Source organism: Eumetopias jubatus, unplaced genomic scaffold (genome assembly GCF_037043125.1).
Source record: "Eumetopias jubatus isolate StellerSeaLion01/CBP00866 unplaced genomic scaffold, mEumJub1_p1.0 scaffold_10, whole genome shotgun sequence".
In the NCBI taxonomy this organism is placed as follows: Eukaryota; Metazoa; Chordata; class Mammalia; order Carnivora; family Otariidae; genus Eumetopias; species Eumetopias jubatus.
This window is the reverse complement of record NW_028274816.1, coordinates 68,874,745-68,899,861: the sequence shown is the minus strand read 5'-3', so window position 1 is coordinate 68,899,861 and position 25,117 is coordinate 68,874,745. Positions and strand designations below refer to the sequence as shown.

At 64.3% G+C, this 25,117-nt stretch overlaps 2 protein-coding genes across 5 annotated transcripts in view; one reads left to right on the top strand and one right to left on the bottom strand.

The window, feature by feature from the left end:
* Positions 1-8,627, top strand: part of FLII (FLII actin remodeling protein) — a 13,306-nt gene extending 4,679 nt beyond the window's left edge. For 3 of the 4 annotated variants that reach the window (XM_028089508.2, XM_028089509.2, XM_028089506.2), the window contains exons 8-30: positions 451-626; positions 722-879; positions 1,552-1,636; positions 2,027-2,171; positions 2,362-2,498; positions 2,700-2,912; positions 3,317-3,496; positions 4,237-4,319; positions 4,449-4,523; positions 4,765-4,848; positions 4,946-5,117; positions 5,640-5,744; positions 5,842-6,033; positions 6,213-6,401; positions 6,525-6,664; positions 6,754-7,000; positions 7,140-7,294; positions 7,384-7,444; positions 7,531-7,659; positions 7,743-7,849; positions 7,938-8,043; positions 8,139-8,204; positions 8,307-8,627. In XM_028089508.2, coding sequence (XP_027945309.1) covers positions 451-626; positions 722-879; positions 1,552-1,636; positions 2,027-2,171; positions 2,362-2,498; positions 2,700-2,912; positions 3,317-3,496; positions 4,237-4,319; positions 4,449-4,523; positions 4,765-4,848; positions 4,946-5,117; positions 5,640-5,744; positions 5,842-6,033; positions 6,213-6,401; positions 6,525-6,664; positions 6,754-7,000; positions 7,140-7,294; positions 7,384-7,444; positions 7,531-7,659; positions 7,743-7,849; positions 7,938-8,043; positions 8,139-8,204; positions 8,307-8,441 — 3,140 coding nt within the window. In that variant the 3' untranslated portion in view covers positions 8,442-8,627. The remainder of the gene's footprint in view (positions 1-450; positions 627-721; positions 880-1,551; positions 1,637-2,026; positions 2,172-2,361; positions 2,499-2,699; positions 2,913-3,316; positions 3,497-4,236; positions 4,320-4,448; positions 4,524-4,764; positions 4,849-4,945; positions 5,118-5,639; positions 5,745-5,841; positions 6,034-6,212; positions 6,402-6,524; positions 6,665-6,753; positions 7,001-7,139; positions 7,295-7,383; positions 7,445-7,530; positions 7,660-7,742; positions 7,850-7,937; positions 8,044-8,138; positions 8,205-8,306) is intronic. The other variant, XM_028089507.2, reaches the window with a different exon arrangement.
* LLGL1 (LLGL scribble cell polarity complex component 1) lies at positions 8,587-25,117 on the bottom strand. Its single transcript, XM_028089549.2, has 23 exons — positions 24,989-25,117; positions 21,805-21,902; positions 19,564-19,645; positions 19,346-19,476; positions 18,168-18,326; positions 17,926-18,088; positions 17,712-17,847; positions 17,355-17,409; positions 17,037-17,191; positions 16,740-16,963; positions 16,482-16,549; positions 15,295-15,448; positions 15,111-15,215; positions 14,223-14,515; positions 13,821-13,968; positions 13,425-13,578; positions 11,671-11,963; positions 10,973-11,237; positions 10,687-10,801; positions 10,392-10,504; positions 10,005-10,125; positions 9,765-9,844; positions 8,587-9,186 (listed from the first exon to the last, which is right to left on the bottom strand). The coding sequence occupies exons 1-22, from the start codon at positions 25,067-25,069 to the stop codon at positions 9,766-9,768; spliced, it is 3,192 nt and encodes a 1,063-aa protein (XP_027945350.2). The 5' UTR covers positions 25,070-25,117; the 3' UTR covers positions 8,587-9,186; position 9,765.

Here is a 25,117-nt window from a genome sequence, read left to right as displayed (position 1 = left end):
ATTCTTCTTTTTTTTTTTTTTTTAAAGATTTATTTATTTATGTTTGAGAGAGAGAGAAAGAGTACCTGAGAGTGGGGAGGGTCAGAGGGAGAAGCAGGCCCCTCGTCGAGCAGGGAGCGCGATGCGGGACTCGATCCCGGGACTCCAGGATCACGACCTGAGCCGAAGGCAGTCGCTTAACCAACTGAGCCACCCAGGCGCCCACGATTCTTCTTTTTGTTACTGTGACGACTAGTGCTAACTCCAAGTTACGAGCACTGGCTTGATGCCTAGGTCCACCGGTGTGAGGTTTTTCCAAATGGAGAAACCGGGGCTCAGAGAGATTAAGTCACTTGCTTAAGACCACAGAGCCTGGAGGGAGTGGAGGTGAGGCTCACATTAGGCTCCTAGCCCTGGAGCTGACCGTGGGGGCCCCCACTGATGCGCCCCCACCCCACCCCCACACCCCAGATGTGGACCTGTCCTGCAACGACCTGACGCGGGTGCCCGAGTGCCTGTACACCCTCCCCAGCCTGCGCCGCCTCAACCTCAGCAGCAACCAGATCACGGAGCTCTCCCTGTGCATCGACCAGTGGGTGCACGTGGAGACCTTGAACCTGTCCCGCAACCAGCTCACCTCGCTCCCTGTACGTGCAGGCCCAGGTTGGGAGAGGGAAGGCTGCTGAGCTGTCCTGGTTCCTGCCCCTGACTCCTGCGCCCGCACCCGTGTCTCCCCCTGCAGTCTGCCATTTGCAAGCTCATCAAGCTGAAGAAGCTGTACCTGAACTCCAACAAGCTGGATTTTGACGGCCTGCCCTCGGGCATCGGCAAGCTGACCAGCCTAGAGGAGTTCATGGCTGCCAACAACAACCTGGAGCTGATCCCTGAGAGCCTGTGCAGGTGCTGGGGCGAGTGGGGGTGGGGGGCTTTACGGCACAGAAGACCCCAGCATCGTAGCCAGAACCTACCTACCCTGTGCCCTCTGAGCATCGTGCAGAGTGGATGGGTTATTTCGGCTTTGTGGAGAAAGCCCACCCAGTCCTGGGTGAGCGATTCCCGATGTGGGTGCCCCACGGCACAGTGTCGGAGGACACTGACAGGGATGAGGCTGGACGGGTTCCCCTGCCACGTGAGTTTGGGACACGGCACCATCTGCATTTCCCTGTGGAGGTCACAGTGTCCACTAGCATGGCCTCCTCAGGACTCGGAGAGAACAGAGGGCCCCTCAGTGCCTTCCAAGTGAACATGAGGGCAGAATACGTGTTTCAGTGTCCTGTGGTTCATATCCAGGGGCCCTCATTTCTGCAGAAGGCGACTCTGAAAAATGCCGTTCTGTAGAGGTCACCGAAAGTCCTTCCCAGTTTCTTAGCTGTGAGGAGACTCCTGTTCAGCTGCTTCAGCCTCTCCCACCGTTCTTGGCCTGTTTAAACCCGCTGGTGTCTTAACTGGCTGGGCTGCTCGGCTCCCCATCTCCGGGACCGGAAGTTTCCCTTCCTCCCCCCACACCTCGTCTGTCACCTCCCCCCACACCTCATCTGTCACCTCCCTGAGGCTCCGGCTCTGCCCTCACAGGTGCACAAAGCTGAGGAAGCTCGTCCTGAACAAGAACCGCCTGGTGACCCTCCCGGAGGCCATCCACTTCTTGACGGAGATCGAGGTCCGGGCAGGCCGGGGCCGGTGCGGAGGGGGAGGAGGGGCCCAACGGGGAGGCCGGAGGTGCGACAGCCCCGCAGGAAAAACTGGACAAGGCGGTGTCACTGGAGTGGGGGGACCCGGCAGAGGCCCCTGGAGGGGTGCCAGTGCCACGGAAGGGAGAGGGGCGAGCCACACCCATGTCCATACCATGCTCGACAGCATCCTCTAAGCCCCACTACTAGCCCGCAAGGTCACACTCCACAGATTTCAGGAAAAGCGGAGCCCCGACGTGCAGCTGCAGAGCTGGGATGCGAGCCCAGGCCCCTGGTTGCCAAGAGCCAGAAAGCTGGCGCACGGTGACTGGAAGGTAGATTTCAGGCTCAGTGCCACGTCTGCTCACCCCACGAGGCAGGTCCTGGACGTGCGGGAGAATCCCAGCCTGGTCATGCCCCCCAAGCCCGCGGACCGCACCGCCGAGTGGTACAACATCGACTTCTCGCTGCAGAACCAGCTGCGGCTGGCAGGAGCCTCGCCTGCCACAGTAGCTGCAGCAGCTGGTAAGCGGAGCAGGCCTGGCCGGGGTGCCGAGGGGGTGCTTCTCCGGGCCTCGACTTAACCTATGTGTACCTTGGGTGGGATACACACAGTTTGTGGATCCTGGGGCATTGGGTTGGCCCCTGATTGACTGGATGCCCAAGGGGGCGGGCCCAGCCAGGGTCCAGCTGTTTACTTCCCCCCTCCCCCAAGCAGGAAGCGGGCCCAAGGACCCCCTGGCTCGCAAGATGCGGCTCCGGAGGCGCAAGGACTCAGCCCAGGATGACCAGGCTAAGCAGGTGCTGAAAGGCATGTCCGATGTGGCCCAGGAGAAGAACAAAAAGCAGGAGGTAAGCCAGGCCAGGGGCTGCGACAGGGGCAAGGTGACCCCGGGCTCTGCTTAAGACAGACTGTGTGACCCTGGCCAAGAGGGAGAGTGGGTCCTGGGTAGTGAGGACAGCCCGTGCTAAGGCCCTGAGGTGGGTAGCAAATAAAGAGGCCAGACTGAGTGGCTGTGCAGAGGCAAGCCATGCCTTTGACTGTGACCCCAGGAAAGTACTGACACCCGAGCCCCTGGGGGCAAGGCACGGCGCTGGGACCAGGGCCTGGAGAAGCCACGCCTTGACTACTCCGAGTTCTTCACGGAGGACGTGGGCCAGCTGCCTGGTCTGACCATCTGGCAGATCGAGAACTTCGTGCCTGTGCTGGTGGAGGAAGCCTTCCACGGCAAGTTCTATGAGGCTGACTGCTACATTGTGCTCAAGGTGAGGGTTGGGCATGTTGCTGGGGGCTACGTGACCCCCAGGAACCTTATCTCAGATGGCTCAGAATTTGCAACTCCAGTTTTTTTTTTTTTTTTTTTTTAATATTCATTTGAGAGAGGGAGAGAGCGCACAAGCAGGGGGAGAGGCAGAGGGAGAGGGAGGAGCAGACTCCCCGCTGAGGACATGGGGCTCCATCCCAGGACCTGGAGATCATGACCTGAGCCGAAGACAGACGCTTAACCGTCTGAGCCACCCAGGGACCCTGCAACTCCAGTTTTGTTCATTGAGGGAAAGTGGGAGGGGGAGGACTTTGCAAAGGGGGCCGGATGACGGTGGCCCAGGCAGAGGTGCATCAGTGCAGGACGCCCTGGCAAGGCCTGACATGGCCTGTGCCCCGCCCCCAGACCTTTCTGGATGACAGTGGCTCTCTGAACTGGGAGATCTACTACTGGATCGGCGGGGAGGCCACACTGGACAAGAAGGCTTGCTCTGCCATTCATGCCGTGAACCTGCGTAACTACCTGGGTGCCGAGTGCCGCACTGCGCGGGAGGAGATGGGCGAAGAGAGCGAGGAGTTCCTGCAGGTGCCGGCCGGAGGGGAGGGCCTGGGGTGGGGCGGGGCCGGGCGGTGGGCGTGGCCAGTGGCTGGGGCGGGGTTGGTGGGCGGGGCGAAGACCTCTGGCTCCCGCTGCTGAGACCAGAGGTGGGGGGCTGGGGGCTTGTTGAGACCTCAGGCAGACAGCAGGGGCAGGAGAGCTAGGTGAGGCCCAAGGTGGGGAGCTGGGACCAATAGCCCTTAGGGGAGGGGGTGGGGCTGCGGGCTGGGAACCAAGGAGGTGGGGCCCAGGGCGGGCCCCTGAGTCCGAGAGCCCGGTGAGCAAAGCTGTGCTGTCCCCGCGGCCAACTGGTTATGTGTAGACACCCATCCACACCAGATTTTACCCTGATTCACCCCTTGCCCTCTTGCATCAACCTGCTTGGTCCTGTGCCCTGATACACGCATATCTAAACATGCTGTGTGTATCTGTTAGCAATAATCGTGTCTTGGATAAGCCTCAGTGGCCAGGTACTGCCACTGCGCAGAGCTCATGCTGTGTGTATCTAAACCTTAACAGGAGTGAACACGTGTTTCCGTATATCCCGATGCTCTTGTGTGTTCGTTTATAGACACAGGTCTTACTCTTTTTTTTTTATTTTTTCATACCTTTGTGACGGACGTGTAGCACTTGATGCACCTGCACACAAGTCCGTCCTCCTGACAGGTGGTGTCTGGTGGGGGAAGGGGGTGGCTCAGTGATGAAGGCCTGCACCCTCACACACACAGGTGTTTGACAACGACATCTCCTACATTGAGGGTGGAACGGCCAGTGGCTTCTACACTGTGGAGGACACACACTATGTCACCAGGTGAGGGGGTGTGGGGGCGGCTGGCGCTGACCTGGACCCGGCTGAGAAGGATCGGAGGAGAGGGGGTTAGGGCCGAATCGGCCCCTCCGGGCCCCTCCCCTCCCCAGTCACTCTTGCTCCCGCCCCCAGGATGTACCGCGTATACGGGAAAAAGAACATCAAGTTGGAGCCTGTGCCTCTCAAGGGGGTCTCTCTGGACCCAAGGTAGGCCCCCATGCCTCCAGGGGGGAGTGCTTGAGCCCATCCTCCCCCCCACTAGTGGGGCACAGTTTTGGGTTCTAGAAAAAAAAGACCTTCCAGCAACCCTTTTAACCCCTGTCTCATTGAGCTTGGCTGGACCAGTAAGGGTGCTAAACCCCACCACAAGGGATTTGGGGCAGGGTCAAGGGCATGAGGGCAGTTGCTGCCCCTGTCCATCACTGCCCCTTCTGCCCCTCCTATCCAGGTTTGTTTTCCTGCTGGATCGAGGGCTGGACATTTACGTGTGGCGGGGGGCCCAGGCCACACTGAGTAGCACTACCAAGGCCAGGTATGAGGACATGGTGGGGTATTTTCTGCAAAGACAGATTGTCACCTAAGAAGGGGCATGGGACTCACTAAGGGCTTTGCACACTCCCCCCCCCCAGACTCTTTGCGGAGAAAATTAACAAGAACGAGCGGAAAGGGAAGGCAGAGATCACACTGCTGGTGCAAGGTCAGGAGCCTCCAGAGTTCTGGGAGGCACTGGGCGGGGAGCCCTCTGAGATCAAGAAGCATGTGCCCGATGACTTCTGGCCACCTCAGCCCAAGCTGTATAAGGTGAGCCCTGGTGCGGGGGGAGGGGGCAGTGCTGGCCTGACTTTGTCAGCCCGGCACCACTGTGGTGGCTCTGGTTTTCATCTGGACTTTGGTGGGGAGAGGGTGCCACCTTCTGGACAGGAAAGAACCGGAGCAAAGGTCTAGAGGCTGGCTCTGAGTGAGGCCCTGAGCAGTAGTGCTGGAGTGTGCCTTTCCAGGAAGGTGGGGCCGGAGAGGGAGGCTGCAGCGTGCCTGGGTGCCGGGCCTGAGAGCCTGGCCTTAATTCTCTAGGTGCCAGGCAAGAAGAGGACAGAGAATTAGGAGTGACAGTAAGGACCTGGAAAGGGCAGGCAGGGAAGGCATCATTTGAAAGCCCTTCCACTGATAGAATGTCCTTCAGACATCGGTGGAGGGAGGAAGCTGAGGTCCAGAGAGGAGTGAGCAGGGGCCAGACTCCAAAGCAGGGGGCTGCTGGCCGGGGTGGGGGGAGGCTCCTATGCCCCAGACCCCGCCTCTGCCATGCCCACCCCTTCCTGCTGCCAGGTGGGCCTGGGCCTGGGCTATCTGGAGCTGCCGCAGATCAACTACAAGCTCTCTGTGGAACATAAGACCCGGCCCAAGGTGGAACTGTTGCCCAGGATGCGGCTGGTGAGACACACGGAGGGAGGAGGGCGCGGGGCCCGGGGCCCGGGATCCCTCGCTGGCGGCCCAGCATCGGCGTTGACCTCCAGCTTTTGCCCTGCAGCTGCAGAGCCTGCTGGACACGCGCTGCGTATACATTCTGGACTGTTGGTCCGACGTGTTCATCTGGCTGGGCCGCAAATCCCCGCGCCTGGTGCGCGCCGCCGCCCTCAAGCTGGGCCAGGAGCTGTGCGGGATGTTGCATAGGCCGCGCCACGCCACGGTCAGCCGCAGCCTGGAGGGCACCGAGGCACAGGTGCGGAGTGCAGCCCGGCCGGCCCGCGCAGGCCACGCCCCTGGCTCCTCCCCACGACCCGACAGGCCACGCCCCCTCCACAACGAGGCTCCTCCCTCCCTCATTCTGGACCCCGCCCCCCCAGCTTCGCGCGACCAGACCCCCACCCACTCCAGCTGGTCTTTTCGCCCTCTCGGCAGGTGTTCAAGGCCAAGTTCAAGAACTGGGACGACGTGCTGACAGTGGACTACACGCGCAACGCAGAGGCCGTGCTGCAGGGCCCGGGACTCACCGGGAAAGTGAAGCGTGATGCGGAGAAGAAAGATCAGATGAAGGCTGATCTCACCGCGCTGTTCCTGCCACGGCAACCGCCCATGGCGTTGGCGGAGGTGGGGGCGGGGCCCGGGGCAGGGAGGGCTCGGCGGGAGTCCCCGCGGCAGTGGGAGGGGCTGCGGGGGGGGCGGGGGCTCCGGGCGGGACCGTGCCCTGTGACTGGCGGCTGTCGCATGCAGGCGGAGCAGCTGATGGAGGAGTGGAATGAGGACCTGGACGGCATGGAGGGCTTTGTGCTCGAGGGCAAGAAGTTCGCGAGGCTGCCCGAGGAGGAGTTCGGCCACTTCTACACGCAGGACTGCTACGTCTTCCTCTGCAGGTGCCACCGCGATGCGCCTCCGTCGCCCGGCCCCTCTCCTGAGGCTTGGGGGCTCGAACCCCCCCGCTCATCACCCTCTGACCCCCCAGGTACTGGGTCCCCGTGGAGTACGAAGAGGAGGAGGAGAAGAAGGAAGAGAAGGAAGAGGAAAAAGCGGGAGCGGAAAGCAAAGAAGGCGAGGAGGCAGCGGCCGAGGCAGAGGAGAAGCAGCCCGAGGAGGACTTCCAGTGCATCGTGTACTTCTGGCAGGGCCGGGAAGCCTCCAACATGGGCTGGCTCACCTTCACCTTCAGCCTGCAGAAGAAGTTCGAGAGCCTCTTCCCTGGCAAGCTAGAGGTGTGCCTGCCGCGCCCCCGCCCCAGGCCACGCCCCCGTAGCCTCTGGAGAAGGGCACAGACCGGGGGAGGTGTGGTGCGGGGGCGGGAGGGGGGGGCGGGGGCGGGAGCTGCCCCTAACGCTTCCATAATACCCCCAGGTGGTACGCATGACACAGCAGCAGGAGAACCCCAAGTTCCTGTCTCATTTCAAGAGAAAGTTCATCATCCATCGGGGCAAGAGGAAGGCAGCTCAGGGTGCCCAGCAACCCAGCCTCTACCAGATTCGCACCAATGGCAGCGCCCTCTGCACCCGGTGCCCGCCTGTGGAGAGGGAGCGTGTGGTGGGCAGGCGGGGGGTCAGTGGCCAGCAGGGACCCCTTGCTGACACCTCCCACCCCCCAGGTGCATCCAGATCAACACTGACTCCAGCCTCCTCAACTCCGAGTTCTGCTTCATCCTCAAGGTGGGGTCGCGGGTGTGGCTGGGACTGTGGAGCAGGGTGATGGGCTGTGGGCTGGCCGGGACTTGAACCCCCTGCACACTCCTCAGGTTCCCTTTGAGAGCGAGGACAACCAGGGCATCGTATATGCGTGGGTGGGCCGGGCGTCGGACCCAGACGAGGCCAAGCTCTCGGAAGATATCCTGAACACCATGTTTGACACGGCCTACAGCAAGCAGGTGACAAGGGCAGGTGGTGGGCGGGTGGGCAGTGGCGTGGGAGCAGAGCGGAGCCCCTGGGCCAGACAGACCCCTTCCCACAGGTCATCAACGAAGGCGAGGAGCCCGAGAACTTCTTTTGGGTGGGCATCGGGGCCCAGAAGCCTTACGATGATGACGCCGAATATATGAAGCACACCAGGCTCTTCCGGTGAGGCCGGGGGCCCAGACCCCTCCCCAGCTTCCTCCCGGGGCCTGCGCCTGCCACCCTCACCTCACAGTCCCTCCCCGACCCCCAGGTGCTCCAACGAGAAGGGCTACTTCGCAGTGACGGAGAAGTGCTCGGACTTCTGCCAGGATGACCTGGCTGATGACGACATCATGCTGCTGGACAATGGCCATGAGGTGCAGCCCCTCCCCTCCCGCGGACCCTGCCCCCTCGGGGAGCCCACCCACCGCTAGATGGGAAGCTGAGACCCCCTACCCTACTGTGCCCACAGGTCTACATGTGGGTGGGGACCCAGACAAGCCAGGTGGAGATCAAACTGAGTCTGAAGGCCTGCCAGGTGCGCCAGGTGGTGGGGAGGGCCAAGGCCGGGCCGGGCCGGGGTGGGGGGGTGGGCCACGAGGACCACCCACAGCTCACACCCTGACCCGTCGGCCACCAGGTGTACATCCAGCACATGCGATCCAAAGAGCACGAGCAGCCGCGCCGCCTGCGCCTGGTCCGCAAGGGCAACGAGCAGCACGCCTTCACCCGCTGCTTCCACGCCTGGAGCACCTTCCGCAAGGCTCTGGCCTAGGGCGGCGTCCCCTGCCTGCAGCACCCCCCCCCCCGCCCCGCGCCGCAGTCCCCAGCAGCACCGGGCTCTGGGCAGCCGGAGTCCCTCCGGTGGGAGCTCCCGCGTGACGCCCCCTCCCTACTGGAGACAAAGCAGCGTGGTTGCCTTTTAAGAGATATTAAATGCTTTTATTTTCAATATTAAAAATCAGTATTTTTAATATTAAAACAGCGCTAATCTTAACAAAATAACAGGAAAAAACCCCCAAGGTACAATCTACAGGAAAACCCATCCTGACCGGCCCTCCCAACACGCGCACACGTGCGCACACACACGCACACACGCACACTCCTGACTGGACCCGTCACATACGCACACACACGTGCACTCGTGCACAGACTGGGGGGTGGGGGTGGGTGCTGGCCCAGGAGCAAGTACCAAAATAGTTTTAGAAATGCCTGTCCAGCCTGGCACAGGCGTTAGAAAAATATTCTTTGCAAAGGGAATGGGGAAGGACGGTGTGTGGAGTGGGAGGTGGCGGGGGCTTGCCAGCCCCAGCTGTCTTCTCCCCGTGGCACCTGGCCCCCAGGTCACCAGCGGCCCAGAGGAGGGGCCGCTGCGAGTCTGCCCCAGGCCCACAGCGCCGTCCCGGCCCCAGCTGGAGACCACAGGTGAGCAGGTGTGGGTCTGTGCGAAGGGGCCAGGGGGTCCTTCCTGGATCCCAGCTCTGAGCAGGGCAGTCGGTAGCCAAACAGTTTTGGCCTTCCTGGTAAAAGAAGAGAAGAGGGATCAGAGAAAGCCAGGGAGGCCCGGAGGGGCAGATGGCCTCGGTGCAGGGGGCCACCACGCTGCCTCCCCACCCACTCAGGGGCAAGGGTCCTGCAGTGACGGCCGGAGGGGGGGCTTGCTGAGCCTGAGCGCAGCCCACGTTCGGCCCACTGAGGCGAGGGTTGGCAGCGGTGACCCCAACAACAGAGGAGGAGGGAGTTGGGGCACAAGGCCAGGCTGTGTGGGTGGGAGCACCAGGCAGCCAATAGGTGGGGCAGACCTATGGGTCCCAGATGTGGACCCCAGATCCAGGACCCGCTCCCCGGGCTCTAGGCCGGGCCTAACCCGACCACGTGAGCCTGGGGACATCTCAGCCGCAAAATGGGCTGGCCGAACCAGCCCCCGAGCCCCCAGCTGCCACTGCTCCGAAGTGGTTTGCTCTGGCCCGGTTCCAAACACCACCTGCGACATCCAGGGGCTGACAGGCCGGCCGTGTTTTTCTAAGACTCCGGTATGAAAATCAGGGCTGTCAAACGGTAAGGAGCAGGTAGAGCCAGGGCCCTGAGCCTGCAGCACCTCATTTGATCAGGATGGCGCAGGCTCGAGCCTCGTCTTCCGCCAGGTTCCTCAGGTTCTTCTCAGATTCCTCCGAAGAGCTGGGGGGAGGGGGGCGGTGATCAGAAGAGCCTGGGACCCGGCCGTTCCTCGGGCCTCCGTGCCCAGCTCCGACAGAAGGGAGGCCGAAGGGTGCGCGAGGGAGGCTGGGGAGCCAGGGGAGGCCCTCCCAACGTGGACCCGCCCGCCCACCTGCCTCACCCCAGGAAATCCTTCACATCCTCCACTGTGACGTCCCCCGTCGTGTCCAGGGTGGTGTCCGCACTGGTGGCCGAGTCAACGGACATGGGCGAGAGCATGGCCTCAGGCGGCTCTGGGGTGTCTGCAGGGAGGAAGGGATCAGGCCTGTGCCTGGGGCCCTGGACACCCGTGGCCCTCCACCTTCCACCCCTGGGGACCTGAGGACCCAGCCCCAGCCCCAGCTCACAGTGAGACTTGGGACCGCAGGCTGACCTCCAGCCCTCTCCTGCCCGGCCTGCTCCACCCTGGGCTTCCAGCCGCAGCCAGGCTGCCGCCTCCCACAGAGGCCTGCCCGAGCTGTGGGGACGGGGGTCCTGCCACCTTCATTTCCCACTCAGTCCCCCTTACCGGCTCCCTTGCTGCGGCCAGGATCGGGGCTTCCATCACGGCTCCGTGAGGCCAGGACGATGCCCGGAGTCCCATTAGCCTGGCTCAACTTGGGTGATTCTCGGAGCCTGCAACTGCAGAGACGGAGCCGTGATGGGGGGGCCCCGGGAGTGCCAGACCCTGCCCTCCCTCTCCCGGGCCCCAGGACCAGAGAGGGGTGCCACCACGGAGGGCCACCCTTGTTCCGTGCAGAATCAGGGCACGGGGATGAGACCAGCTGTGGTGACAGGCCTCCTGGGCTGGGCCCTCCATGCACCTGGCGCGGGTCGTATCTCGGGGCCAGCTGATGTCCAGAGAGCAGAGCGGCTCTGTGATGTTCCGGGCGCTCAGAGAGAAGCGTTCAAACTCCGACGGAGAAATCAGGTAAAAACCTGGGTGGGCAGGCGAGGAGTGGGGTGCGGTCAGGGGCGGGACTTCCGACCACAGCCCCCCCAGGGGCCTGCCCCCCCCACCCCGGCCCCAGGATCCCCCCTCTGCCGCCACTCCCCAGCGACCCTCCCAGCCGCACTCAGGCCGCCCGGCCCAGAAAGCCTTCCCCTTACCCTGGCCGTGGCGCGTGAAGACGCAGGAAGCGATGCCACTGATGTCCTCCTTCCGGATGCAGGAGTAATGCACCTGGGGCCGCAGACCAGGCACCGAGAACACGTGCACGTCGCCCAGGTTGGTGAGGCAGGCCAGGCAGGTCTCCGCGTAGTCCTCACAGGCCACGCTGGCAAATGTGGCAAGTGCCACTTTGCGCACGCGGCAGCCCTCATGGGCCGTCAGCTTGAACTTGGTTTTGGCACTCACCTTAGGTAGCGTGAATACCTGGCGGCGGGCGGGCGGGTGGCCGGTGAGCAGGGCCTGTCACCCCTGGCCACAGGGCTGCCTCTGCCCAGGCACCCGCCCGCCCCCTGCAAGCTGCCCTCTCCTCACACTGCACGCAGGCTTCACGCCGCTCCCGGAAACCACCCGGGGCCCCGCCATCTGCAGCCAAACCAGCCACACCGGGCGGTAAGCGTCAAGGTGGATCCACTCGGATCACGACCCCCCGCCGGCAGAGCCCCGAGGAGCACTCAGAGCGTCCTGGCGGGGACTCAGGGAGGCGGGAGGGTCCTGAGGGGCTGCGGCCAGCCAAGGGAGCCTCTGTGCTAGCTAAGGGGTGTCTTGGGGCGGGGGGGGGCGGAGGGACGGGGAGGGCAGTTTCTAGAGGGTCCAGCGGTGTGTGGGCGGGAGCCTGGAGGGTCTCCACGGCGCTTACCTTGAACTGCTCCTCAGACGCGATGAGCACGGCGTGGCCGCCCTGCATGTCGGGGGCCTGGGCCAGGTCCCGGGAGGCCTCGTAGGGCTCGGGCAGCGGGCGGCCGCGCCCATCCAGCACGGCGATGGCCACCACGGGCGCGCGGTGCATCAGCTGCACCTCCTTGCCCAGCACGGCCTCCACTGCCCGCTCGGGCCGCTTCTCGCCGCCCGCCGCCGGCGGCACTTCCAGCGCATAGGCGAACACAGAGCCCGAGTTGGTGCCTGCCCACATGGTGGGTCCGTGGTGGGCCGCTGTGGAACGACGGGCCGGTGAGGCGGGCTCCTGCCCTCCTCTCCCGAGGCCCCAGCACCGCTTCTCTCCTGTCCGCCTCCCCCGGGGGGGGGGCCCAAGGCCCCTTCTCTACACTGCTGACAAAACGCGGGGCCTGGGATACAGCCCCCCTGCAGCGTGGGAATGGCCTCGAAGACGTCAACAGGCACCCCGACTACGCCCGGACCTCTCCAACCCCGTCCCGCCGCACCCCCGGCCCCCGAGGCCTACCGACAGCCTCACAACCACCCTCAGCCTGCAGACGTGCTCCAGCAGGCCATGGCCCACCCGCTTCGGGGCGCTTTCTGCCTCAAAGCCACACGCGGAGCCCTCGGGCCTGGGCAGAAAGGAACCGAGGCCCCCGGGGCCACCGTCTGGCCAGCTTTCCCCGTGTGAGCTGAAACTCTAGGGACGGTCCCTCCGTGCAGAATCGGAGCTGAATGCGCGCGGGAGCCCGCAGGAGCCCGCAGTCACTGCTGTGTGCCCTTGATGAACGGGTGGCTCAGCAGCAACCGTCAGGGGGAGCCAAACCCCAGGGAAAAGTCAGCGACTCAACACGCTGCCCCGACCCATGACACCCAGCGGCTGGGAAGCCGCGCCCCATCAGCCTTCTCATGGGGACAGAGGAACACGGGAAAGGCCACGGGGGCTACCATGTCCAGATGCTGAGAAGACCCACCGGACAGAGGATCCCCGACATATAAATGACACTGGGGGGGGTGCTCCCCTCTCAGACTCGGGGACCGGAAGTCGCCTCAGTGAGATGCCAAGCGCAGCCCGACTAGGTGCTGACCCGACATCAACTAGAGAAGGCGATTTTGAAACGAGTGGAGAAAGGCACCATGAACCAAGTGTGACCGGGACCAGCATCGGTTCCACGGGGTGTGATGCGGGGACCCCAGCTGTGGGTTACACCCGTTGGACACACACATAAGTCCTCACTTAAACGAGTGTGGGGTGGGGATGGGTGTGGCAGCCGCAGATGGCTGGTAGCACCAGGCTGGATGTCGGGGTGACCGGACTCCTCTCTAGTTCTGTGTACGGTTGAAATTCTCCATTACACGAGTTACAAATCAATCCGTGAAGCAGTCCCGAAAGCCAACCGCGTCACCCTGTAGAGGACGCTCCCGGCCCCCCCCACCCCCTCGCCGCCCAGCAGCCTCCCAGACACGTGCCACCACAGCTGTCAGCACTGGCCGACCCCCGCACCCTCCTCCCCTAGATCTTGGGCTCTCTTCTCCCCGTTCAGGCCTCAGAGGCCGGCCTGGCTCACTCACCAACCCCATACACAGGCGGGAATTCCAGGAGGGGACCGTTCGGGGGAGCAGCTCGTCCGGCATGCAGTAGGCTTCCCCACCTCCCGGAAGGCGCGGTCCCGCCCCCTCCCATGGCCTAGATGGCCAACTGAGGCCCAACTCCCTGGCCCGTGCCCCAGGTCTCACCATCTCGAAGGAACGTGTCGGCGAAGTAGAGGCAGCGGACGACGCCGGAGAGGGAGTCGTCGGCGGAGCGTGGCTCGATGCGGCGCTGCACCGGGGTCATGTCCACGTCGTGGGGGCAGGCCTGCTCAGCCAGCTGCGCGTTGGCCTCCTGCAACTGGAGGGGCAGCAGCTTCCAGGACGCCGCCTTCCCCGCACCCTGCCGGTGCCGCCCCCGCCCAGCCTGGCGCCCAACAGCCCAGCACCCTCCCTGGCCCGCCCTGATCATCCTGGCCGGGGCGACTGCGGTGAGCAGACACCGGGCTTGGGGTCCGAGGCCGAGGCCAGGGTGGGCTCCGTTGCTAGGCCCGGCCCAGAGGGGCAGACAGGCGGCACTCAGGCGGCCCAGTCCCAGCTCACCTTGCTGGCGGCATTAGTGGCCCGCTTCTTGCCCGAGACTCGGCTCTTGCGGATGCGCCTGAAAGACTGGCGCAGAGACTTCTTGAGGGACTTCACCCGGGACAGCGGCCCCTCCATGGCCAGGGAGTCGTTGGGGTGAAGCGTGCACCTGCGGGCCAGCAGACGACAGCTGTGCCACCGCAGACTCCCGGAGCGGCCCCCTGCTCCCGCTGGCCCCGGGGCTCAGGACCGGAGGCCCAGTGAAGCTGCCGCGCCAATCCAGCAGCTGGGGGCTTTCAGGTCACCCTACCTTCGCCAGGTCAGATCTCAGAAGGGGAAACCAAGGCCCGGGAGGTAGGGGCGGGGAATGCAGGAATCCCGCCTGCCTCCCTGGGCTCCGGGCCGGCCCACTCCCCAACACACCTGGCCAGCACCGGGCTCCTGCGCTGATAGTCGAACAGGCCGAAGCCATGACTGGTGCCAAAGGCCACGAGGCTCCACTCGGCGTGGAGCGTGACAGCGGTGACGGCAGCTGGTGGCAGGCACTGAACCAGCACTCGGGGCTGGAAGCCAGCAGGCCACGGCAGCGGCCCCGTGCGCGGACTCAGCCGCTCATGGCCCTTCCACGTGAAGCCCTCTCGGTCCTGGAGGAGGTCCACGCTGGCCACACTGACCGCCTGCTCCGAGGGCACGTCACTTAGCTCCAGCACCAGCACCTGAGCCCACAGCCGGGGTGGGGCAGGGATCAGCATGGAGGAGGATGGGACTGGCCCCGTCGGGAGCCTGCAAAGCCCCTGCCACAGTGCTCCCGGTATTGTCTCTAGTTTTGTCTACTTAATAAGCACTTACTGAATGCCTACTGTGTACCAAGGCCTTCACTGAGCACGGGGGAACACAGTGGTGACCAAAATCCACTGCCTTGCCTTCTAGGAGCCAAATATCCCACCCCTCACAAGCCGGTCTCCACTCAGTCATAAACACACACTGAGCACCCTGTGTATGCTACATGGGTGCCACCGGCCTTTGGAGCAAAGTCCTCCCCACTAAGCTGGTCTCCCGTTTAACAGGAAGTCCCCACAGAGCACAGATATGCCGCGTGAGTGCCGGGGCCGCTGCAGCGACCGAGCACCGCCGGCCCCAACCCTCCGTGGTTCCCTAGGGGCCAGCATCCAGACTCAAGGCCCCCAGCGGGTTCCACCCTCCTGGCCGGCCTCACCGCAGCCATGCCCACCTGGAGCCCCACTCTAGCTCAGACCCACTTCCTCCAGGAAGCCCTCGGAGACCGCAACCCAGAGGGCAGCTCCGCCTCACCTGGCCTGCGGTGCCAGCCACCACCATCTGGGCCGTGTACTTGCACAGTGCCACCTTCTGCACCCCAAGCCGAGGGTCATCACTGTAGGGGTCGAAGCAGCCCACCTGGGGAATGGGCAAGATGGAGTGAGGACTCGCTGCAGGGCTGGGACCAGGTCCCCAGGGCTCGGGGAGAGGGGCCCACCTTGCGAAAGGGGGGCCAGTCATCCTCGGCGGCCTGGGCCAGGCTGTCGGCGTGCTCGCAGTCTGTCTGGAAGAGGCCAGCCGTGCTGAGCTTGTACAGCGGCCGCAGGGCCACGCCAGAGGCATCCCAGAACCGCACGGTGCCGTCCTCATGGCTGCGGGGAAGGAAGGCGACGTCAGGCCTGCCCCGGGTCCCCCTGCATCTCCCCGGCCACTCAGCCAGTGACCACTCACGGAGCACCTACTGTAGATGCCGAGCACTGACCAGACTCGCACTGCACGCAGCAAACGGGAGACATCTACTGTAGAGAGCAAACACATACTGAGCGCCTACTGTATGCCAAACCCCACGCACCTAGGCCTCTCCAACAGGGTGAAAAGGTGTGGAAATAATCACCAGTGTGACGAGCAGCAGAGTGGATAATGCAGAAGAGAGAGGACTACAGGCGCGTCCGGAGAAGTGATCGGGGTTAGCACAGGGCAGAAGGATCAGCTGGGCCATGAGGCAGCCATGCAGGCAGAGCAGCAGGAAGCCGGGGGAGGCTGGGAGGAAGCAGGGGGCAGGAGCAGACAAATCTGGGGTGCAGCCTCAGGACACAGCTGCAGGGGCCCAGGTCAGGGGCCTCTGCGCAGTGGTGCGAGCCCAGAGCCAGGGTGTGAAAAGGTGCCTGGGTCTCTGGGGCTGGTTGGGACACTTCCAAAGCCACGATTAGGAGTTCTCCGGCAGGGAAGGGGACCCTGGATCCAGAGGCCCGAGGGTCCCAGCACAGGCGGGCGGCAGGGGCAGGGCAGGAAGTTGGGGCCTGAGTCACTGGGCACGTCAGCGCCCGCCAGGCCCAGGCTGGGCTCTCTAGCACCTGCCCAGGGCAGATCAGCGTGGGCCAGCCCAGATTTTCCGGTCCCAGGGCAGGCTGGGTGGGTGGAGCTCAGTGCCAGACCGAAAGGCAGGGCAGGGCGGGGCATTAAACCAGGGCCTAGGGAGGCTTCATCCCAATCCACCCTGCAGGAGAGGGGATGGCCTGGTCCCACCAGCGGTGGGGCCTGACTCATCAGGCAGGTCAGCAGCCATCAGGCCCTGGACAGGCTCTCCCGTACCTGCGGGGGCTGTACCAGGCCCCATCTGCCCACATACACACGCATACACACGTCACACCTGTGCTCGGCCACCGAACACACGTGTGTGCCTACCCGGTCAGCAGCAGCCCCCGCTGCGATGGCTCCTGGGCCAGGTTCCGGCCCCCCGTGATGGGCCAGCTCTGGGAGAGGGGGGCAGACATACGGGATGTGGAAGGTCAGGACAAATGCCTTCTCTCCCTGGGCTTGGCACCCAGGGCCCAAACGAACTGCCTCTGAGTCCCCTTGTGGATGTCTGCCATTCCCCCGCACGGGCCCGGAACACCCTCCCTCCCCAAACACCAGCCCTGCGGCGGGGGCCTGGGCACATACCAAGGCGCTGGAGGCAGGCTGCGGGCTCTGCTGCTCGCCAGCGCTCACGATGCGGGCCCACAGCTTGGCGGGGACGTTGGCGACGTGTGCGGAGCAGGTGATAGCAGACGAGTGCAGTGGGGCCAGGTACGGAGAGGGCACGGCAGGCCAGCCAGGCGTCTGCAGGTCAAGCACCACCAGCTCCTCCTCGAGCAGCACTGCCAGGGCCTGGGGCTCGTCGAACTCTGTGGGACCAGGGCTGGGTGAGCCCAGTGGCAGGGGGCACGGGGCACAGGGCGGGGAAGGCAGGGCACACACCGTCCTCGGGCCGAGTGCTGTGCACCGTGAAGAAGTCGATGATGCGGGAGGTGAAGTCCAGCGTCACCAGGGTGTCGGCCCGGAGCACACTCACACAATGGCGGTCGCCGTAGCTGGCACGGGGCATGCCGCCACTGAAGATGATGAAGTGGTCCCTGCAGGGCCGGCGAGGGAGCCACGTGAGCCACCTGGGCCCCAGGTGTGCACTGCCCAACCCAGGGAGAGCGATGCAGGCCACCCCTGTGCCCCAGAGCCCACCGCCCTCCCCGCTGCAGACACAGCCCCCAACCCACATCGGAGAACCGGCTCCCCACCTACCCAGATTCACAGTTTCGCCACAGAATCTTGTTAATGGCTTTGCAGGGGAAGGGGCCTGGAGGGGTGGGACAGTGTCGGGCTCACTCGCTCGCCGGGACCAGAGGGGCCCCAGATCATTTCTCCAAGCTTCTCCCATTCCTATTCTGCCTCCATCACTCCCCACCTTGCAGCTGCTTCCGGACTCCCCGAGGGGAAGGCCCACTGCCCCACCGACCCCCACCCCACAGCGGTCTCACCTTGGAGGACTGCGCTCGGCACAGGTCCTCCCAGACACCCCTCCCAAGGCCAGGCGGCCCCACGTGCCTGAGCTTCGGGTCACTGGTCCCCCCCATGCTCAGGCAGCCTGCCGGCACTCACCATACGGCGTGGTGGCTGCCGTGGGCTGGGTCATTGGGGAGTGGCCGGCGTCGGCCGCCCAGACTGCGTAGCTGCCGTCACTGTGGGAGCTGACCAGCGTGCTGCCGCTGCGTTCCCAGCACAGGCTCTCCAGCTGCTGCAGGCCAGAGCGGCTGAGTGTGAGCAGGGCCGCAGGCGCGGGCCTCGGCGGCGGGAGCCGACCTCCCCCACGTACCTGGTTGCCCAGGAAGACACGGTCTGCACACTGCGCCGCCTGGTTCCAGATGACCAGAAGGCCCCGGCTGTAGCCGATGAGGATCTTGGTGGGGTCCCGCAGGTGTCCCTGGAGTGACTCCACGGGGCCCAGCGCCTTCCCACACCGGTAGTCGTCCGGCACGCTGCGGAGGGGCACGTGTGAGCTGGCGGGGGCACCACCCAGGCACAGACTGGCTGCCAGGAGGTCCGCCTGCCTCTCACCTTCGCAGAACCTCGTCCGGGGCAAGAGTCTGCCCCTCGAGCAGTGTTAAGGTGGGAACATCCAGGAAGAAGACGCTGCCGCCCTCGGTGCCCAGGGCTGCCATGTCACCAGCTGCCACCAGCAGGACCACCGTGACACGGGCAAGGCTGAGCGGGCCACTGCACAGAACGAGGGGAGGCAGGTGAGGGCGCAAGCCCGTACACCTGCTGAGGAGGGGTGTGGAGGGGGCTGGGCTGCTACCGGCCCCTCTGCGCTCACAGAGGCCCAATTATCGAGTGGGCTGGCGTGCCGGGAAGGCGACAGTGGCGGCTACGGGCATTGTAATTAGCTCACTCAATTATTCATCAGGATGTTGGGAAGGAGAGGGATAAAAATAGGCTCCCCAGGTCTTGGAGACAGGCTCCCGAGCCCCTCCCACTCACTAGGAGGGGAAGGCAGGAGCCAGGCCAGCGCCTGGGCCAGGACCAAGGCCTCCAGGACACACACGACCCTCCTGAGCCCAACGCGGGAACCCCAGTCACCAGCCCATGGATGGCTCCCTGACTTTGCAGGAGGTGCCCCAGACTGACCCTGCCTGCAGAATATGGGAGACCACCCCTGGGGGAGTCCACCCCTGGGTGAGGGCTGGATGTGTGGGGGTATCACCCAGCCACCAGCAGGAACAGGACAAGCCTCCCACTGAGGCACTACAGGAACCCTGAAGGGTGAAGGACTTGCCCACTCTGACCGTTTCGGGAAGGGCCAGCAGGGCCAGGGACCAAGAGGCCCATTACACTCTCACCGGGGATCCAGGCCCACTCCGTTGCCCCCCAGAGCGTGCTGCTGGCACCTCACACAGCCTGGTGGGACCCTCCTTGCCCCCAAACCTGCCCTTTCATCCATGCACTTTATGGCCCGCTGCCCCCCACCCCCAACCGTGAAAGGCCCTAGTCGTCGCTAGAGCATGGACACTACCTGCTCAGCTCAGACTCGGCCAGAACCCCCTATTTAACACCCGCAAAATCCACATGGCACATCTCTCCAGGACCCGGGCATAGCTCGGTGGACCCTGCCACCCTGAACCCCGGAGCAGGGGTCCCATGCCCACAGCGCCTCGGCAAAACTGGCTCCCACCACCTCCACCAGGCTCCCCCTGCCCCAGGCCCAGCCGCTTTTCCCCGGACAAGTCCTCCAGTACCCGGCCCCATCAAAGCCCGGCCGACTCGGTGGCTGGAAGTTGAGTGCCTCCTCCAGATGGGCGCAGCCGTTGTGGTGGACGATCTCCCAGAGGTGCAGGCTGCTGTCGTCCAACAGGGTCAGGAGGCGGCCCTGGTGGATGAGCAGAGACAGAGACTGGGCGGGTCCGGGCCGGGCAGGGCGTGGGGGCCGGGGGAGCCGGGGAGGGGAGAGGCTCACCTGGCCGGGCAGGAAGTGCATCTGGGTGACAGTGGCCGTGTCTCGGTGCAGGCCAGTGAACTCCACACCGGGTGCACCGTAGCTACATAGAAAGGTCAAGGGCAGAAGCAGGCACGGGAGATCCTCCTTTCCGAGAACCCTTCCAACGGGCCCCAGCCAGGCCTGCCCTTTAAGGTCCAAGGAGGGACAGCCCTCCTCGAAGAAGCACTGTCCTGTACCCCCCCAAAATATCCCCAGGCTCAGAGTGCAGGCTTCACTCTGCTCCTGCAAGTTGGTGCTGTTGTATGACCTTTACTTCCTCATCTGTAAGATGGGCTAGTGAGTCTCACCCCCTCCTTGTAGGGCTGATGCAGGGCAAGTGAGAATACAAACTCGCCCAGCACACTTGGCCCAGGCCTGGCACGTGGCCACGGGCCCATTCTGTCAGCCTCAGTGTGCGTCCGTGTACGTAAGAGCTGGGCCCCGCAGGTTGGGATCACACCGGCAGCGAGGCCAGGCCGGGCCTGGGCACGGAAGCCTGGGGCAGAGGAGAGCCCAGGCTGCCTCTTCCCACAGCCGCAGACCGACCTCCAGCTGCGGGCAAGGAAACCAACCTCCCCCTTGGGCCGGCAGCCAGCGGCCCCCCACTGCGCGGGGAGAGGCCCCAGCCGGCCCATTTCACAGACAATGCACAGAGGTTTGGGAAGGTTGGGTGAGCTGCCTCAAGTGCCTGGGGTCAGTGCCAGAGGCACAGCAGCTCCAGGTTCAACGGGGGTCGGACAGGGGGCCCCAGGAGGGAGGGCCAGGGAGGGGTCAGCGTTGCCCAGCAACAACACAGGAGCCCGTTGCTTTGGAGCTAGAGCTGGGATTCCCTGCAGGAACCAGGAGAACACAGAAGAGGGGACAAAAGCGAGGGCAGGAGCTGCTGGGCGGGAACCAGGGTTGCCAAGGAGACGGGCTGCCCTTGAGGGGGAGGGGTGGCTTCCGTGGCCAGCCTCAGTTTCCCAACCCAGGGTGCCGGGCTAGGGTAGTTTGGGGGAAGGAACGAGGAGAAAGAGGAGGGCCCCAGACGCCTCCTCCGGGGCTGTCTCCTTGCCAGTGTATCAGGTTCTTTGTGAGCATGCGGAGCCCGTGCACAAGAAAGTGGCTACCGGAGTCGCACGGCGCAGGGCACTGAGCAAGGGGCTGCAGGAACACGATATACATGTGGGGCAGGACACCACCCCAAGGGGCGGGAGCAGGCCAGGAAGTACAACTGCCCCCAGGGCCTGTGGGGGGGGGTTCAGGGCAGGGGGACCAGCTACTGTCCCCTCCCCACCCCAATCCCTGCCCCACGGTGCCCCAGGAGCCCATGGGAGAGGAGGGGCACCCCAGCCCAGCCACACTCCTTAGAGAAGGCAGACTCACAAGCCACAGGCCCAGACGCCCACCCCTGCCTGGCCACCCGGCCCTGGGGTGGGAAGACCCCCATGCCCACCCCGCCCCTTTCCAGACATTGACTCATTTTTCTGCCAACCAACGTCCCCAGTGAGGGTACTAAGAAGCCAGAGGATCACGGGAGCAGGGGTGGGGGTGGGCAGCCTCCACTGGGCCCTCCACCTCGGTTTCCCCACCCAAGGGGCTTCAGGGAGAGCAGGAGGGGTGGGGTTCTCCGTGGCAGGCAGGGAGGCATTCAGCTGTCTGCTTGCCCCCACCCCACCCCCACCCCGCGCTGGCAGGAAAATGCCCGCTTTGTGCGGCTCACACGGCCCATTGTGCAGCCACCAGCATCCAGGTGGGGGCCGCGCCGCACTCACCATGCTGAGCCTGGCACGGCCCCCGGCCCCTCGGCCAAGCACATGTGTCTTCACATTCACACACTCGTGTGTGCCTGGTCACCAGGGCAAGGCCCGCTGGCCGACCCTGGCCCACTCACCACCCTCGCTGGGTACCGCGCCTGGCCGGCCTCCCGGCCCCATGTCCCCGGTCAGTTGCTGGAACGGTGGCAGGGTCGCCTAGGTAACTGGCTGGCTGAAATGCAGCGAGGGACAGCTGTGACCACTGCAAGCTGACCCCTCCCCCACAACCATTTCTGTAAGGAAGAGTCTCCGGGGCAGGAGGCCGCACCAACCTCCACCAGGACCGGGGCACCGACAGTGGCCTCCCGGGCCGGGCCGGGCCCAAAGAGCCCGCACAGGGGGCAGGGGTGGGGGGTGGGGGGTTGGGAGTGCTGCGAGCAGGACGTCCCGACGGGCCCCGAACGCCTCGGTTCACAAAGGATACATCTTGACGGCCCCAGACCTGGTGCCGATGGCCATGATGCGAAGCTCCGGGTCGAAGGCCAGGGCGCTGGGCTGGTTGGGGAAGCCATGCTCCACAGTCTGTGGGGGAAGGGGAGGGCATTGGCAGCAACGCGCGGTCCCCGGCCCACCTGAGACCTACCCCAGGGCAGCCTCCAGACGAGTGCAGGCACAGAAGTCGACCCCACTCCTGGAGGTGAGGTGCCATTCTGTCTGAGATCCCGGGAAGGGCATGGCACTCCCCCACAGGCCCCACGTGGAGATCGGAGGGCAACACCCAGGATCAGCTCGATGGAGGCTCTTGACCCTCCCGCTCCCCCAGGGCCTCTCCTCCTGGCAGGGCCAGTCCCAGGGCAGACCCCTGCTTGCCAGGTTCTCGCTCCTTCCTTCCACCGGCTCGTGCTTTCGTCCATTTTCCCACATCCACCACGGAACTCCTACTCATCCCCAGAGGCCGGCCTGGAGGGGCTCCTGCCCCATCCCCCACACCAACGCGGGACGCCACAAGTGGGCCCAGCATCTCCTGACCCAGTGCCTCTGCAAGACACACATTTCAAAAGAAACCCTGGTCCCGGGCCTCTTGCCGCAGCCTCCCTCCTGCTTCAACCAGTCCCAGCAGGGACTGAGCCCTCAGTGCAGCCTGCTTGGACTCAGGCTGATCACAACATTCTCCAAGCCTCAGTTTCCCATGTGGGCACTAGGGGCGGTGAGCCCACCTGAGGACAGAGCCGCCCATTTGGCTGGGGGGGGGGGGGCGGGGACAGCGTCCGTTTCGCACCAGCCCCGCCGTGCCCATACTAGAGCTGCCCAGGCCTAGCCGGTCCCATCCTCTGCTCAGGGCCCTCTCGGAGCTCCCACCTCACCACCTGGCCCCTCTCTGCCCTCCTGCTCCCTCTCTGCCCCAGCTTACTCGACTCCAGGCCCAGTGGCCTTCTGCTCTCCTCCAATTTACTAGGCAGGCTCCTGCCTCAGGGCCTTTGCATCTAGATCTGTCCCTTTAACTGAAACGTGCTTCACCCAGCATTGCTCAAGGAGGACTCCTCCCCATCCACTCGGGTCTCAGCTCAGGAGTGGCGTCCTCAAAGCCCTCCCTAAACCACTCTGCTCTAGCAGTCTCCCTGTCCCCCACACTCCCTACCCTCACCATAGTTTATCGTAACCCCAGCACTGGCCATCATCCAAACTGCGGCACATTTCACTCTTTCGCTTTGGCTTTTCACTGTCTCCCCCACGAGTATATCAGCACCCCGAGTGAAGAGGCGTTTGTCCCTCTTGGTCACCGTGATGTCCCCAATGCGTAGAAGGGGCCCCTCACACAGAAGGAGCTCAGGACTGTTAAACTGACATAAAGTGGATAGCCCACGGGCAAGCTGTGGGCAGGACAGGGATCTGGATGCAAGACAGTCCCAAGTCCACGCTTGTTCCTGACCCTTCCCACCACTCGGGAATCTGGGACATATCTGTTCTCTAGTGATCACCTATCTCCTGTTGTGACCAAGCCCCTTGCCCCAAACTACACCAGTGCTGCCCACTCAGAATGGGCCATCACTCTCCTGAGCAGGGAGCCCTCGGCTTCTGCCGACCCAGGGCCAGCCAGGAGGAGCCAGGCCTCCCCACCATCTATCTCAGGTCTCCACTCCACACCCCGACTCACTGGCTGACTCACCTGCCCCCACCGCCCTTCTCCTCTAACCTCACAGAGGCTCCCGCTCACAGCCACCCAGCGCACGCAGGGGACCAGCTGGGAGACCCTGGGCACCAGCCACCCTTCTGGGCCCCAGAGGGGCCACTTCAGCTCCGGCCATCCCAGAGCTTTCTCCTGAACAAGAGTCTCCTCATGTCTGGCTCAGGCCCACAGCAGCCCTTCCGAAAATCCCCGCCCCTCAAGGCTCAAGTCAAATCTCATCGACAAGGGGCCGCAAGGACAGAGTGCCCCAGGGTGCTCTGTGACTTTGGGCAAGTCGTCATCCCTCTCTGAACCTCAATTTTCTCACCCATATGACGGGGATAATAACTCTAATCCCCAAGAGCAGTGAGGGACTGTGCAATCAGAGGTTCAGAGTAAAACTGAGGCCAGAAGCAACACCCCAGAAGTTAGCAAGGGAAAGGCTGGGGCCTGGATCTACCACACATCAGCGCAAAGGTTGGGGGAAGGAGGGAGCTGAAGGCAGCCCCTTTCCCGTGGCCTCTCTTGCCCTACCCAGGAAAAGAAAGGAAGGAGCAACCACCTCCACCTTGGCCCAAAGGATAGGTCAGCTGGCCCCATACAGTGGCCAGAGTCCACAGCAGGGAAAAAGGTGGCCCCATTTCATAGCAAGGGACACTGAGGCCCCAGGAGTTGAAGGGTAGTTGCCTGGAACCCCCAGCAGAGCAGGGCAGGTCAGAGCCCCCAAGGCAAAGCCTAGGGCCTTGGGGGAGGGGAGGGGAGGAAAGGAACATGGGAAGGGATTTCCCAGCCCCACCCCCCAACATCTGCCTCCATTCCTCACCCCTCCCCACTGGCCTGGGTGCGAAAGCAAAACAAACTGGGGCCCTGGGCTGCCCCAAGGGCTGAGCAGGGACTCTGAGGGCCCCCAAAGGAAGAGAGATAAAAGAGACAGAGAGCGAGAGCCAGAGTGAGAGTTCCAGAGACTGCACAGAGACACATGTAGGCGGAGAGACACGCAGGGAGAGACAGGCAAAGACTCAGAGATGAAGAGACAGAAAGAGATGAAGGAAGACAGAGAAGGGAACGCAAGAGGCGCACAGGGACAGAGGCAGACCCCAAACACACAGGCACAGGCTGATAGGGAGGTGATCACGGACAGAGACAGGGGCAAAGACCCAGAGACGTGCAAAGAGTCGCACAGAGACAGAGAGACACACAGACCCAGGTACACAGAGACCCGCAGAGCCAGGGCCAGTGAGGCCCACAGGGACCCGGAGGAGCTGACTCGGAAAGTCTGCAAGGGACCCAGACCCACCCAGAGTCCGAGAGTGGAGCAGGGGAGGAGACGAGAAGTGGGGCCCGCCGAGGGGCGCGCGGCCCGGCCCCCGCGCCGCGCCCCAGCTGGCCGCCCCCTCCCCCCGGGCCCGACGTGGCTCCGGCCCCCGAGCCCCCGGCTCGGGCCCCCGGCCCGCCCCCTCCCGCCCCCTCCCGCCCTCTGTCCGAACCGCCGCCGCCGCACCTTGTTGAAGGCGAAGAGCTCCTGCTTGAGCTTCTCGCGCTGCGGGTCGGCGCCCTGCCGCCGGAACCGAAACTTCATCATCTTGCGTCCGGCTGCCGGCGCCGCGCCCGCCGCCGCCGCCGCCGCCCG

Excerpts from the sequence above, each read along its gene's own strand:
- LLGL1 (XM_028089549.2), bottom strand. The coding sequence starts at position 25,069 with ATGATGAAGTTTCGGTTCCGGCGGCAGGGCGCCGACCCGCAGCGCGAG. Across the intron at positions 16,550-16,739 it reads AGCCTGCCTCCAGCGCCTTG|AGCTGGCCCATCACGGGGGG; the intron begins GTATGTGCCCAG and ends CCCCTCTCCCAG. Across the intron at positions 9,845-10,004 it reads GATGTGAAGGATTTCCTGGG|CTCTTCGGAGGAATCTGAGA; the intron begins GTGAGGCAGGTG and ends CCCTCCCCCCAG.